Below are 15,854 nucleotides of genomic sequence, written 5' to 3' on the forward strand. Positions count from 1 at the left end.
GATATAGTGGCACTCACCCTTTCAAGGACACTGGGTATGAAAAAAATATGCCCTGGTGCAATCCCACGCTGGGTATAGATAGTTGAAGGAAAAGAGATGCACTCTGTGGTCTTTATAAAGAATAGTGGTATTTTAATGTCCAATACAGTTACAAAAGTATGATCAACGTTTCGACCTCTTCAGGTCTTCCTCAGGATTCAACTATTTCTGTATATAGATATATATTATTTCGTTCTACGTGTAATTTGATATAAATATATATATATATATATTAATATCACAATACAGTTAGAACGAAATAACATACATCTATATATTTTTTAATTATTTATTTTTAATTATTTTTTTAATTTAATTTTTTAACGTATTTAAAAAAAATTTAGATTATATATAAATATATATATAACAATAATTATATATATATATTTAATCAGTATCAGTCTACGTGTAATTTGATATTAATATATATATATATATATATATATAGTTATATATATATATATATTATTAGTAAAATACACCTATACAGTGTATGTGTGTGTATGTATATGTGTATATATATACTTAGATCATATATCTATAATATATATATATATATATATATATATATATGATCTAAGTATGTAATTTTTTTTTTTACACTTATTAATTTATGTTATTTTATTTCCAGCCAGCAGGGGGACTACCTGTCATTACAGGCAGTCCCCCTCCTGGCAAAACAGCAGGCAGCTAACCCGGCCATGTGATTGTGGGGTCCTCGCAAGGACCCCACTCTCACATGGCCAGGGGGGGCTGAAGGAGGATAGACGTGCTGCGGGGGGCTCCCTGGGAGTGGGATCGCCGGCGACCGGGTAAGTAACAAAAGACCGGCAGGCGTACTATTACGCCCGGTGGCGTTTAGAGACGCTTAAAATAGGGCGTAATAGTACGCGTTATTAAAGGAATAAAGCAATTATACTGGACAGGGATAATAGGGGTTAACCCATAGAACAACTGAAGAAACAGGAAAGGACTGGACTGTCCAGTGACTTCAGCAATAATTAAAATATAACTTTTAATAACTATTATAATAAAAAGAACTGGGAAAATATCTGGTGCTAAACGAACAAACACCTATAAGGAAAAGAGAAACAAGAAAAAAGAAAGGGAGAGAAACCCTGGATAATGGGTAATACAAATCCCTAAGCACTCAAAATGTTATCTCAAACTAAAATTACCCTATGGAGTAAAAAACAGGGAGAATAATCTTAAATTAATTATATAAAGTCAAAAAATCTCCTATGAAAGGATTTAATGAGATGACACAACCTGCATATAAAAGTGTCTACAAGGTGAGGAAAAAAGCTCATAGGGTAGAAATGAATAAATAGCAGGAGAAAAAAAAGATACATCTAGGAAGTAACAGCTAAGCTGTTACAATAGTAGCGATCAATAGGAGATAGAGATAAAATAGGTGCTAAATAGAACGTGTAACCGATATAGCGAAAAAATCCCTGCTATGACTACAATCTAGAATTCGTCAAGAGGACAATAAGCTCAGCTAGAAATCCCTAGACTGAATACATGATCCCGGAGAAGCAAAGTTAGCTAAATCGTGGCGTCTAACTATCTAATATGTACTGGTCCGCGGTAACAATCACCCTGTGCCGGACCTAGTCTATGACAGGAACAGACAAACTCACGAAAATGTCTAAGATTCTAACTATTGCTTCAGAAATCAGGACTAGCTAAGGTGCAGCTTGCCAACGAACAGAGAGTAAAGGTACACGTCAGTCAGCCCCGACGCGCGTTTCGCCTGTGAGCTGCTTTTCAAGGGGTTAGGAATGTCCTCGTAAGTTCGATTTAAATCAGGCGCCCAACCATTTGATTGGTCGAAGGGAGGGGCTAACAAAAGTACTGGTTAACCCTCTCAATGCCACATGGACATGAAATGTGGTTTGTGTGGCAGAAAAAAAAAAGTATAATGGGGGTAATGGATTACTTAGGGATAAAAGGTATAATGAAATATCTTTTGCAAGCAAGAGAGCAGGATAACATAAATCCTGTATAATAATTGAATAAATAAATATAGTGCATAGTTAATAAATCCTATAGGTTCTAAGTAATTCTGACTGTATTTGGACCATGTCAAATGATAAGTCAGTGCAGACATACTGTTGTGACAGTTAGAAGAATGATAAATACTAGAGGGCTAAAAAATAGCATGCCCTCATGTTAGCAAGGTTCAAATACAATATACAGCAAATGGCATACTGAATTAATAGCCCCAAAAGAACGTGAAATCAATAAGCCTATTGTAATATGTATCATAGGCTGATAGACAGAAGTCTACCTCATCTCTGTACATTAGAGACAACATCATGAATTTATACATGAACTCAAATAGTGAGTCAATGAATTACCAAAGTTGGGACTTAAAATGACACAAAAATGTGTTAATGAAGTGAAGCTGGGTCAAAGTATCTAGAATATGAGGAGTCAATTATTGGACAATATATCGGTCATGGTTCCCCACCCACTGTCAAAAGTGCCAATGCACCGAGGGGTGGAATTGGAGGTCTTTGTACGAGTAAATCTGAGACTAGAAAGTCTATCAGTTTGACTGGCTCGTTGAAATGCCTTCTTCAAGACTCTGTTGGGATATCCTAGTGATTTAAAACATATTTTCAGTTGTTGACACTCTTTGTAGAAAGAAAGGTCTTCAGAGCAATTCCTTCTAGCTCGAAGGTATTGGCTGTATGGGATAGAAGCCCTAAGGCTGTATGGGTGGTGACTATCCCAGTGAAGCAGGCTATTTGTCGCAGTTGACTTTCTGAATAGCTCAGTACTTATAGTGCTATCTTCATGTAATAAAACCTGTAAATCCAGGAAGATGAGTTTGTGTACATCAATAACTGAGGTAAGTTGTAAATTGATGTCGTTGTTATTGAGAGTGTCTACAAAGTCTCCAAAAGCCACTACTGAGCCCGTCCAAAAGAGCAGCATGTCATCAATGTATCTGTACCACTTCAAAATGTATCCATGGTACATTTGATACTGGGTAGATTTGATGACATGCTGCTCCCACCAACCCAAAAACAGATTAGCATACGTAGGCGCACAAGCCGTGCCCATTGCAGTACCGGTCCGCTGCAGATAATATTTGCCATTGAAAATAAAATAATTGTGGGTCAAGATAAACTTTAACAGCTTAAGTATGAAGTTCCTTTTTGAAGCGTCAAAAGTGGATTGGTTCAGAAAGAATTCACATGCCAGGATTCCTTTGTCATGTGGGATGTTGGAGTATAAGGAGACTACATCGAGACTCGCCAGAAGAGTGTATGGGGGAACCTGTAAGCCCTCTAGAGTTAGTAGAGTTGACTTAGTATCCTGTAAATAGGATGGTAATGTGATAACCATAGGTCTTAGAATTTTTTTCTATGAATTTGCTTTCGGTTAGGCAATTATTACCTGAGACTATAGGTCAACCTGGTGGATCTATAGAGTTTTTGTGTATTTTAGGTAGACAGTAAAATGTAGCTATAGTCGGATTTTTATGCGGTAAAATATATTTATATTCCTGGGAGGTGATAATCCGTGATGATACGGCTTCTACCAAGATGTTGTCTAATTCCTGGACATAGTCAGTCGTTGGGTCCCTAGGTAGAGTTTGGTAACAGTCTTTGTCGTGCAGATGTATCATGCACATAGAAATATATTTATCACGATCCAGGAGAACAATATTGCCTCCTTTGTCGGCAGGTTTAATGATAGTGTTGATGGATTCTCTTAGCTCTTTTAAGCCTTTGTATTCCATGGTTGTTAAATTCTTAGGAGGCATAGGAATGTCAGATTTCTCTAATTCACTAGTTGACATTTGTACAAATAGATCTACGTGTGGCAATTCCTTAAAATTGGGAGTAAACCAGCTCTCTGGTTTACAGTCAGTCAGTGGTTTATTGGGGTTTTGTTCTTCCAAGAGGTCAGTTAGGTTTTGCACTGTACGAAAGTCCTCAAGGCTCAAACCCATGTCATTGGCAATTAGTGTGTCTTTTTTGGTGTGTATTATATTCAGAGCAATCTTTCTACCGAATAAATTGATATCTTTGGTCCAGTCATACGTGTTACATTGTGGTGTTGGTACAAAAGAGAGGCCTTTACTGAAAAGAGATATATGTCTGGGTAATAAGTTAAAACTCGAGAGATTTATTATCCTATTAGAATTCAATTCTTTGTCCGGCTCTGTTTGTAACCCCATCTGTCTTTGTCCCGTAATCTCCCCCTTTGATGATGGTAGGGGCCCTGTTCTAAAAAAGGAACTGTTTGGGGAGTGGTGGATGGTTGATTAGTGTCCCCAGTGATGGGGATGTCCAAAAAAGATACTGTTTTGTCTGGCTCCCTGAGTATACTTTTTTGAAATGTAGGTTTGGCCGAGGATAATTTGTTTCTATCTGTGCTGGCTTGTCTAGTTTTACCCCTTTGTTGCTTGTGGGGGGCACTGTCTGTATCTAACCAGGAGGTTTCTCCCGATGAATTGTTTAAATTACTGTAATTTATACGGTTTCTTGATTTTCGCCTGAAAACCTGTCCCTCTTTGAAATCATGGAAGTCTCGTTGGAATTTAGTATGTTTTTTTACTTTCAAATTGTGTTTGTAATTGTCAATGTTTTGTTGTAATTTAGTTTCCATCTGTGGGTACAGGTTCTCAGTTTTAAACTCTTTAATTTGACTGATTTCATTAGTTAGTTTTAAATTAATTTCAGCAAAATTAGAGGTTTCCAACTTAATGAGAAAACCCATCAGTCTGTAAGAGAAATCAAGTAGAATAGAGTTCCACTCATTTAGTTGATCCTCTGTACTTTATCAGGTAAAAAGATTTCTGGTCGTAATCCTCTAGGGACCAATTTTTGTTCAATGTATTGTTTTAGGCTTGTTAACTCCCAGAAACTCTGAATATGTTGTTGATATGATTTCTGGATGTTAAAAAAAGCGTGATTTATGTCATTGTTTGTACTTGAGGTTTGAGACAATAGTACGCACTCCGGTCTTAAAGGGTTAAAGAACAACAGAAAGAAAAATAAATAAATAAATAAATAAATAACATAACAATGTATTTAAAGGAACACAATAGTCACCCAGATGACTTCATCTCAATGAAGTGGTCTGCTTACAGTTCCCCAGTCACAATAACCCTGTTATGTAAACATTGTAGTTTTATGAGAAACTGCAATGTTGACATTGCAGCATTAACTCATACTGACAGCCACTTGAGGCGCTTCCACATTACAGGCCGAGTGAAATTCTGTCACGTGACATGGACAACCCCATAGGAAAGCGCTTTCCTATGCTAAATTTTGAATACGAGCACATCACTCACCGTACATGCACATTAGGTCCCCAATGCTCCTCTGTGACATCAGCGAAAAAGGAGAGATCAGCAGCACCAAGGGAGCCTCGGTGGTTAACAATAAGTAAAATAAAATGAATAAATCTTTTTTTTAAATTTACTTTCATGTCAACCTAGAAAAGAGTGGGAAGAGGGACATTATAGCATTAGGAAAAGAGATTTGTATTCCAAAGATTAAGCGTTCCTTTAAAGAATACATTTTTTTTTTTAAAAATAGGAAAAGGATAAAAAGGAATATGTTGACAAAATAGAAAATGTGATATGACAAATAGATTGACTACACAATGTGTGATAGAGCTAATAAAACCCATGCATTGATAAAAAGAATAAAAATAAATGTTGCCTAAAATTTTACATAAAGTTAAGATGAATAAATTAAGATGAATAAATGCAATGGCAGTTGATACAATAAAAAGTGCATGTATCAAAAATGTTTCATAATAAAAAAAGCCACACAATAACCTCTGGACAGAATACATTTTGGTAACAAATAGAGGTATCAGTTGACCAGGAAACTATGCCCAATGGATTAAAAACGTGAAAGTTTGAAAATGCTATATCTCTAAGATAACAAGAAAGAGAAACAGACCTGTATGGCCAACCCTATTCAAAACAGTTACAGTGATATGCACAATATGGCCAACATGAATAACCGTTAAGTTGGCATTCAGTTGATGGGTATATAAAGTGCTGCTGCAGTCCAGCAGTAGGACTACCGCCGGTGCAACCGGTGCAGCTGCACTTGGGCCCACATGCTGGAAAAGGATCATCAGACCCAAACAATTAGGGCCACCTGACTGATGGGTATATCTGAACAGGGGCGATGGACTTTTGCCAGTGTGTCCAGACCCCTGAAATGTCAGCAGCACTGGGAGGAGGGAGTGCATGGCCTAAGCAAAGCCACTCTCCTGCAAACAAAAGGTATGTTAACAGGAGGGTGGCTAAAAATGATGACATCAAAGTGTGTGTTTCTGTTTCACTCTGTGGGTATCTGTGTGTCATTGTGTGTGTGTGTCTGTGTGTATCTATCAATGTGTGTAGCTGCGTGTCAGTGTGTGTGTGTATCAATGTGTTTGTCTGTGTGTGTATTATGTTTGTTTCTGTGTTACTGTGTGTATATCACTGTATGTGTCAGAGTGTGTATATGTGTGCATCTAAGTGCATGTGTATGTGTCAGTGTGTAAACGTGTGCATATGTCTGTGTATGTATCTGGGTGTGTCTGTCAATGTTTATTTGTATATGTATGCATGTATATGGCAGTGTTTGTGCATACACCCCCAGCAATCCAATTCCAACACTACAGGAAAACACATTGTTTCAAACAAAAGTAAACACTACATACAGACAAACCCTTGCAGTCACTGCAACATTATATACAAACACATCCCTTCACTCAGACACCAACACTACATACACATGTAACCAGCATTTAAAAGCCAACACTACATACAAACTTTATTAAAATGCTAAAATTATATACAAATACCCCTTCATTCAAATACCAACACTACACACACAAGTACCCCCAGGGCTGCCATCAGAAATTTTGGGGCCCCTGACACAGCTCAAGGTCTGGGCCCCCCGGCGCCTGCACCCGAGTCCCCCCTGTCCCCCCCCTCCCCCTCCCTGAGTCTGCCCACAGGGATGCAGTGTCTGCAGGGCCGGTGCAAGGATTTTTGCCGCCCTAGGCAAAAGTAAAGTTTGCCGCCCCCCCCATGTGACATCACAGTGCCCCACCCATATGATCTGCCATGTTAACTAACACAGTGCTGCAGTGCCGCCGTGTTTACAATAAAAGGCCTGCAGGGACAGGCTATAGACACCAGAACCACTACATTAAGCTGCAGTGGTTCTGGGGACTATAGTGTCCCTTTAATGTGAGGTAAATTAAAGATTAGTGCCACGAATAATATACTAGATTGCCTACTTACAACCAGATGAGGATGATGATGGGCTTCAGCTGCCGTCTGGCTCCACTGGTCTGGTGTAGAACAGGCTCTCTGGAGGCGGTTTGTAACTGTGGTCACAAAAATCAATGTTCTGGGAGAACGAGAAGCAGCTCCATTTTTTGAGGGCCCTTTACACAGCTCAAGGTCTGGGTCCCAGGGTCCACCTTCATGTTCCACCAATGAGTTTGTTCACAGGGGTGTGTGTGTGTGTGTGTGGGGGGGGGGGGGGGGGGGGGGATGTCCTGATGTGTGTAAGGAATGCATTGTGTGAATCTGTGTTTGTATGTGTAAGGGCTGCAAGGTGAGTTTGTGTATGTATGGGATGCAGTGTGTGTGTCTGTAAGGGATGCACTGAGTGTGTGGAAGGGGTGCATTGTGTGTTGCTGTGTGTAAGGGATGCATTGCTTGTGTATGTGTGTCTGTGTGTAATGCATTGTGTGTTTTTCTGTGAGCAAGGGGTGCATTGTGTGTGTGTGTGTGATGGATGTCAATCTCTCCCCCTACCCCCGTCAATTTCCTTCTTCTCCCCCTCCCTCTCATTTCCTTCTCCCCCTCCCTCTCATTGCCTTCTCCCCCCTCCAATTTCCTTCCTTCTCCCCCCTCCAATTTCCTTCCTTCTCCCCCCTCCAATTTCCTTCCTTCTCCCCCTCCAATTTCCTTCCTTCTCCCCCCTCCAATTTCCTTCCTTCTCCCCCCTCCAATTTCCTTCCTTCTCCCCCCCTCCAATTTCCTTCCTTCTCCCCCCTCCAATTTCCTTCCTTCTCCCCCTCCAATTTCCTTCCTTCTCCCCCCTCCAATTTCCTTCCTCCTCCCCCTCCAATTTCCTTCCTCCCTCCCCCCTCCAATTTCCTTCATCCCTCCCCCCTCCAATTTCCTTCCTCCCTCCCCCCTCAAATTTCCTTCCTCCCTCCCCCCTCAAATTTCCTTCCTCTCCCCCCTCAAATTTCCTTCCTCTCCCCCATCCCTCAAATTTCCTTCCTCTCCCCCCTCCCTCAAATTTCCTTCCTCTCCCCCTCCCTCAAATTTCCTTCCTCCCCCCTCAAATTTCCTCCCTTCCTCTCCCCCTCAAATGTCCTCCCTTCCTCTCCCCCTCCCTCAAATTTCCTCCCTTCCTCTCCCCCTCCCTCAAATTTCCTCCCTTCCTCTCCCCCTCCCTCAAATTTCCTCCCTTCCTCTCCCCCCTCCCTCACATTTCCTTCCTCCCCCCTCAAATTTCCTCCCTTCCTCTCCCCCCTCAAATGTCCTCCCTTCCTCTCCCCCCCTCAAATGTCCTCCCTTCCTCTCCCCCACCAAATTTCCTACCTTCCTCCCCCCCAAATTTCCTTCCTCTCCCCCCAAATTTCCTCCCTCCCTCTCCCCCCCACTCCTCAAATTTCCTCCCTTCCCTCCCTCTCCCCCCACTCATTCAAATTTCCTCCCTCTCCCCCCCACTCCCTCAAATTTCCTCCCTTCCCTCCCTCTCCCCCCCACTCATTCATATTTCCTCCCTCTCCCCCCACTCATTCATATTTCCTCCCTCCCCCCCACTCATTCAAATTCCCCCCCACCCCCACCCACTCAAATTTCCTCCCTTCCCTCCCTCTCCCCCCCACTCATTCATATTTCCTCCCTCCCCCCCTCAAATTTCCTGCCTTCCCTCTCCCCCCCACTCATTCAAATCCCCCTACCCCCACCCCCACCCCCTCAAATTTCCTGACACCCGGTGACCCGGCGGGCGCGCGAGGGAGCACTCTCCTCTGAGTGCTTCCTCTTCAGCTCCCTCGCGCGCCGCGTACTGATGCCGGAGCCGGAAGATGACGTCATCTTCCGGCTCCGGCATCAGTACGGTGCGCGAGGGAGCTGAAGAGGAAGCACTCAGAGGAGAGTGCTCCCTCACGCGCCCGCCGGTTGTCAGCAGGGCCAGCCTCTGGGGGGCCCTGAGGTGACCGGCTACTGGGCCCCCCAGGAGAAGAGGCTGGCCCAGTGGGTACATACCGGGGTCGCAGGGCCCCCTGCGACCCGGTATGTTCCCACTGAATGTGGGGCCCGGACGACCTGAGCAGTCCGGGCCCCCCAGGACCGCCGGGCCCATGACAACCGTTGCGGTTGTCATGCCCTGATGGCGGCCCTAAGTACCCCTGCATTTAAAAGCCAACACTATATACAAACACGAGTGTGCAATCAAATGCAATCGCTACATTAGATAGAAGTACACCACTGCATTCCAATGGTATAACGGTATATACAAATACATCCCTACAGGCACACTGCATACAAAAACATTACATTCATATGCACAAACACTGCTGACAAATACAATTCTGCAAGGATGGGCAAATGGAAAATCTCCAGCTGGCATAGCGCTGGGGGAGTTGTCCGACAGATGAAGATCTAGCTTTTGGCCACTCTTGCATTCACATAAGTATTTTGAAGAGATGGTGTTCTGAAAAAAGGGCCTGCCTTAGGGAAACAGCAACAGTAGAGGATGCAGTAGTTAAAGGCCCACACTTATCTTCCGATAGATTTCTTCAGGGCGAATAAATGCATTTATTGATCAATTTATCAAAATGTTTACAGAGCAATTCAATTTCAGATAAATATGTAAGGCTATCTCTTTAATGTGTGAGGTCAGGGAGTGTAGACAACCTTTCAAAAGTCTTAAACTATATTTTCTGATGAATTTCTGCAAGTGGGCTCAAATTTCCTATATTTGAGCAATTTACCACTGACATATCTAGTATATTTTAATTTTTATGTTTGGTACTGTGCTTGTCCTTTGTATTAGATTTTATAGAATGAAGTAAAGAATTGTCGTATGAAGTCCAAAAAGATTAATTGAGGGTGTATTTGCTAAACAGTACATTTTGGTAAATTAAAAATGTAAATGCAGTATTCAGGTTTAAAGGTCACTATGTTCCTGAAAGAAATAGTCTTTTGGACTGATTACAGTGAGGGTAAAAAGTATTTGATCCCCTGCTGATTTTGAATGTTTGTCCACTGACAAAGAAATGATCAGTCTATGATTTTAATGGTAGGTGTGTTTTAACAGTGAGAGACAGAATAATAAAAAAGAAAAAGAAAAATACACATGTCAAAAAAGTTATAAATTGATTTGCATGTCAAAGAGTGAAATAAAAATACTTGTTTTTCCTCACTGTAGTTGATGTTACCTAGGGTGTCAATATATTATATAATTAAATAGACACTTCAAGAAACAAAACAGTTTTTTTTCCTCTTTCCATCCTGGTTGTAGGTGTAGCATGCCAGGGCTGGATTTTCATAGGGGCTACTCTTCACATTAGGATGTATGGAAAAAAAACTGTTGTAGACTGGCTGACAATTAAATTAGTCAAAGGACCACTATAATGCCTGGAAAACAAACTTGTTTTCCTGGCACTATAGTGTTAATAGGTCCCCCCCACCCACATGGCCCCCCTCTAGGGGGAGGAAGGGGTTAAAATCTTACCTTTCTCCAGCGCCAGGCTCCCTCGGCGCTGGGGACTCTCCTCCTCCTTCTGCTGTCATCGGCTAAATGCACTTGCGCGGCAAGAGCCGCGCGCGCATTCAGCTAGTCCATAGGAAAGCATTCTCAATGCTTTCCTATGGACGCTGGCGTCTTCTCACTGTGAAAATCACATTGAGAAACGCGGAAGCACCTTTAGCGGCTCTCAATGAGACAACCACTAGAGACTGGATTAACCCTAAAGTAAACATCGCAGTTTCTCTGAAACTCCTATGTTTACAGCAGGCAGGGTTAACCCTAGATGGTCCTGGCACCCAGACCACTTTATTAAGCTGAAGTGGTCTGGGTGCCTATAGTGGTCCTTTAATGTAAAGCTGACTTTGTGCACTATGCAAATGCTCTTGCTGCTTCAGTCTCTCTAACACTGTGTCATGTTCTTTTTATTCTACACTTACTACATACACCTTTTCTCTGTCATAGACTGTATAACAAGAGCTTCTGACTGCTAGTAAGAAAGTTAGGAGAGGAGTGGACTAGCGAGTGCAAGGGGACAGTCCTTAGAAAGTGGGAAGCGAGTGCCTCATTAGATGGATTTATGCCAAGCTCATACTATGCTGTCTGCATAGTATGCCCTTAGTTGGCCAGCCTGCATGATTGGCTGGCAGACTGACATGCACTCACGCAAGGCAGATTTTTGGGGGCACGATTGCCCCTTTGGGCACTTCTGGTTATGCCATTCGCGTTAGTGGCTCACCCTTTTACCCCACCCACCGAAATCCTGCTTCACCGGACGCTGCTGTTAGGTGGTATGGATTTACTTGAAAGATGAAAGCGAGACATTAGTATATGGTATGTGTTTTCTTAAAGCTATATCCTGTGCGTTTCACAGGATCAGTTTTGCACCGGGGCCCCATGGATTGTGTGTACGCCACTGAATGCATCTCTATGAGGAAAATTCAGTGTCCCCATGCAGAGCGTGGGGACGCTGAACAGCACTGCTGCCTACTATGCACAGGGCCGGCCTTAGGCAATTAGGCGCCCTGTGCAAAAAGTCTTCACGGCGCCCCACCCCCCACCAAGTTGCCTGAATACAGTAACACACACAGGCACCAGGGACGTGTGTATCGCGAGGCAAACAAGGCATCTGCCTTGGGCAGCACTTTGCAGGGGGCGTCAAAAAAAGCCGCCCTCCCAAACGCCCAGTCAGATCCCTTGCTTGCCTCGCATCCTGGAGGGCTCAAGAGTTGTCTGACTGGCCACCTTTGAGCACCCCCGAGGCTGGCAGCGGGCAGCGGGCAGCGAAGGAGCATACTCACCTGTGCTCTTCCTGCTCAGCTCCCCCCGCGTCGCTTAATGAAGCCGGGAGCTGGAATATGACGTCAGTCCGGCTCCCGGCATCACTAAGCGCTGCCTACTCAGCCTGTGCACCCCCTGCCTGCCTGCCCAGCAGCCACACTGGACTGCAGGTAAGAGATCCACTCCAGCTCTCTACGTGGATTTAAAATAAAATTAAAAATATATTAGTTTGTGAGTGTTAGGTGAAATGTCTGTGTGTGTGTCTGTGAGTGTGTATGCCTAAGTGAATGTGTGTGTGTGTGTGTATGTGAGTGAATGTGTGTGTGTGTGTGTCTGTAAGTGTGTAAGCGTGTGTGTCTGTAAGTGAATGTGTGTGTGTCTGTAAGTGTTTGTGTGTGTGTGTGTGTCTGTGAGTGAATGTGTGTGTCGGTCAGTGTGTGTGTATGTGTCGGTCAGTGGGGGCATGCATCTTTCAGTGAGTGTGTGCGTCTGTCAGTGAGAGTGTGCATCTGTCAGTGTGTGTCCAAGTAATAGTGTGTGTGTGTATGTCATTGTTTGTCAGTGTATATGAGAGTGTGCATCTGTCAGTCAAAGTGCGGCCTTGACAGATGCTTACTCGGTTACAGGCATGTACACACACACACACACTCAGTTAAAGGCAGTCACACATACAGGCACAGTCACACACAATGGCACAGCTACAGCGACACACGCACAATTAGAGTCACACACAGACAGTCACACAAACACAGGCAGTCACACAGACACAGTCAGACAGACAGTCACACACACACACACAGAGACAGACAGTTACACACAGACAGACACGCACAGGTAGGCAGACAGTCACACACACAGGCAGGCAGACATCCACACACAGGCAGTCACACACACACACACAGGCAGTCAGACACACAGGCAGGCAGTCACACAGACAGACAGTCACACCCAGACAGACAGACACTCAGAGACAGACAGTCACACACACACACTTACCTCTTTCCAGTGGATGCAGTTGGCTGATGGGGAAGCAGGGACTCCTTCCCTCTTCCTGTGCAGCAGGGGCTTTGGGAGGTATTAGCCCCGCCTCCGCCTCGTGATAAGCCCTGCCCCCTCGGTCTCGATTTTTTAATTTTTTTAATAGACCCGAGTGGAAAATAATTAATCCTCCACCAGGGTACCTGTTTTAGCTCCCCTGACACCGGCCATGTGCGAGCTGTGTCGGCCACAGGGCGCCCCCTGCTCCATGGCGCCCTGTGCGGCCGCACAGCTCGCACACCCCTAAGGCCGGCCCTGACTGTGCAGCCCTGAGCCAGGAAGTATCTCCAGTGACCATCTGAGGAGTGGCCACTTGGAGGTGTCCCTAGGGGCAATGTAAACATTGCCTTTTCTCTGAAAAGACAGTGTTTGCATGAAAATGCCTGCATATAATGAATATACTCACCAAAACAACTACATTAAGCTATAGTTGTTCTGGTGACTATAGTGTCCCTTTAACCATTGTAACATATGCTTTGTTTGTCAGATAAAGATGCAACTCAATGGCTAGTTTTTCCATTTTATTTTTTAAAATAATTTAAAATACATAATTTTGCCTGTGTGTAGTAAAATATCAAAATTGGTTGCATCCAAAGTAAAAGTGACAATAATAACCAGTAATTGATACATTATGGAACCAAGTAGCTATCTCATACAATCCATTTCACATGCTTGTTACAGTATGAACATGGCCTCTGGAATACTACAAGATATGTAGGATTAATTTTATTATATATAGATATGGTTCATGAACATTAAGGTGAATGCATTGGAGATTTGTGCTGTGTGTGGTTTATATCATGCACTATTGTTCTCCTATGACCCTTTATGTGGTTTATCTTTCTACAGGTCCATTGGCATTTGGAATTAAGGTCAAGGGAAAAGAAGGCCAGCATATTACTTTGCCATGTACCTACAGTGTTACAAGCAGCAGTGATATCACCACAATGTGCTGGGGACGGGACAGCTGCCCCAAATCCAAATGCAACCAGCCTATTATATATACAGATGGATACAAAGTAACATTTAGTTCATCTGACAAATACCAGCTCATAGGGGAAATTAGAAATGGGCAAGTATCATTAACAATTATGAATGCAAAACTGGAGGATCAAGGAACATATTGCTGCCGAGTGGAACATCATGGCTGGTTCAACGACATGAAACTCAACATTGAGCTACAGGTGGACAAAGGTGCTAATAGTAAAAAATAAATACATAAAAAAATAAAAAAAAAGGATTACAATTGGGCACAATTTCACACTATTTCTGCACTAACATCATGTGATGTCAATAACCAGCCTTTTGCACTTGACCATCTTCTTATCTTTCGCTTAACATTATAACAATACACAGATAAGCATACATTAGATTCCAGTAAAATTAGAATCTGCTATGAACACTTAACAGCCGCAACATTAAAACCACCTTCCCAATATCGTGTAGGCCCACCTAGTGCAGCCAAAACAGCTCTGATGCATTGAGGCATGGGTTCCACAGGACCTCAGAACGTTTTCTGTGGTATCTGGCACCAAGACATTAGCAGTAGCCCAGCAAGTTGCGAAGGTGGGGCCTCCATGGATCATATTTGTTGTTCAAGCACATCCCATAGATGCTCAATAGGATTGAGACCTGAGGAATTTGGAGTCTAAGGCAACACCTTGAACTCTGTGTCATGTTACTCATACCATTCCTGAACAGTGTTTGCAGTGTGGCAGGTTACATTATACTGATGAAAAAGGCAATTGGCAGTGAACTTCATTGCAATAAAGGGGTGTGTGTAGTCTGCAACAATCTCTAGCTAGGCAGGTACATGTCAATAACACCCACATGAATGCCAGGACGCAGGATTTCCCAAAAGAACATTGCTCATAGCTTGCCTTCATCCTATAGTGCGCCCTGCAGCCAAGTAAACAATGCACAAGCACCCGGACATCGACCTGATCTAAAAGAAAACTTGTTTCATCAGTCCAGGCAACCTTCTTCCATTGGTCCATGGTCCAATTTTGATGCTCATGTCCCCACGGAAAATGTTTTTAAATCACCAGGGACACTCAGACCAGTCTGCAGTTATGCTGCCCCATACGCAGCAAACTGTAATGAACTGTGTGTTCTGACACCTTTCTATCATGGCCAGCTTTAAGATGTTCAGTAATTTTAGCTGCAGCCTTCACTCCCCACATGCTTCAATGAGCCTTGGGCGTCCAAGACCCTGACATGATGAAGGACACTGGTTGTCCTTCCGTACACCACTTTAGTTAGGTACCAATCACTGCATACCAGGAACATTCCACAAGATTTGCCATTTTGGAGATGCTCAGACCCAGTCATGTAGCCATCACTATTTGGCTCTTATCAAACTCACTCAGATCCTTTTGCTTGTCCATTTTCCCTGCTTCCAACACTTGAAATTCAAGAACTAACTGTTCACTTACTACCTATTATATCCAACAATTGAGAGGTGCCACTGTAATGATTTAATCAATGTCATTGCCTTCACTTGTTAGTGGTTTTAATGTTGTGGCTGATCAGTGTATTTATTTTAACTTTAACATTACATAAGTACAAATTTATTTTTCTATTGGTATATCAAAATGTATATAGTACGTTTACGTGTATTTTGCATACACTTATCTAATAAATTCCATTATATATATATATATATATATATATATATATATATATATATATATATATATATATATATAAAGCATGACATTGATATACTGGAAACTGGTTATT

At 42.8% G+C, this 15,854-nt stretch overlaps 1 protein-coding gene across 2 annotated transcripts in view; it reads left to right on the plus strand.

Moving 5' to 3' along the window:
• Window positions 1–15,854, plus strand: part of LOC134600986 (T-cell immunoglobulin and mucin domain-containing protein 4-like) — a 97,327-nt gene that overhangs the window by 45,592 nt on the left and 35,881 nt on the right. For both annotated transcript variants that reach the window (XM_063445391.1, XM_063445390.1), the window contains exon 2: window positions 13,962–14,306. In XM_063445391.1, coding sequence (XP_063301461.1) covers window positions 13,962–14,306 — 345 coding nt within the window. The remainder of the gene's footprint in view (window positions 1–13,961; window positions 14,307–15,854) is intronic.

The sequence above is a fragment of the Pelobates fuscus genome, chromosome 3 (assembly GCF_036172605.1).
Source record: "Pelobates fuscus isolate aPelFus1 chromosome 3, aPelFus1.pri, whole genome shotgun sequence".
Lineage (NCBI taxonomy): Eukaryota > Metazoa > Chordata > Amphibia > Anura > Pelobatidae > Pelobates > Pelobates fuscus.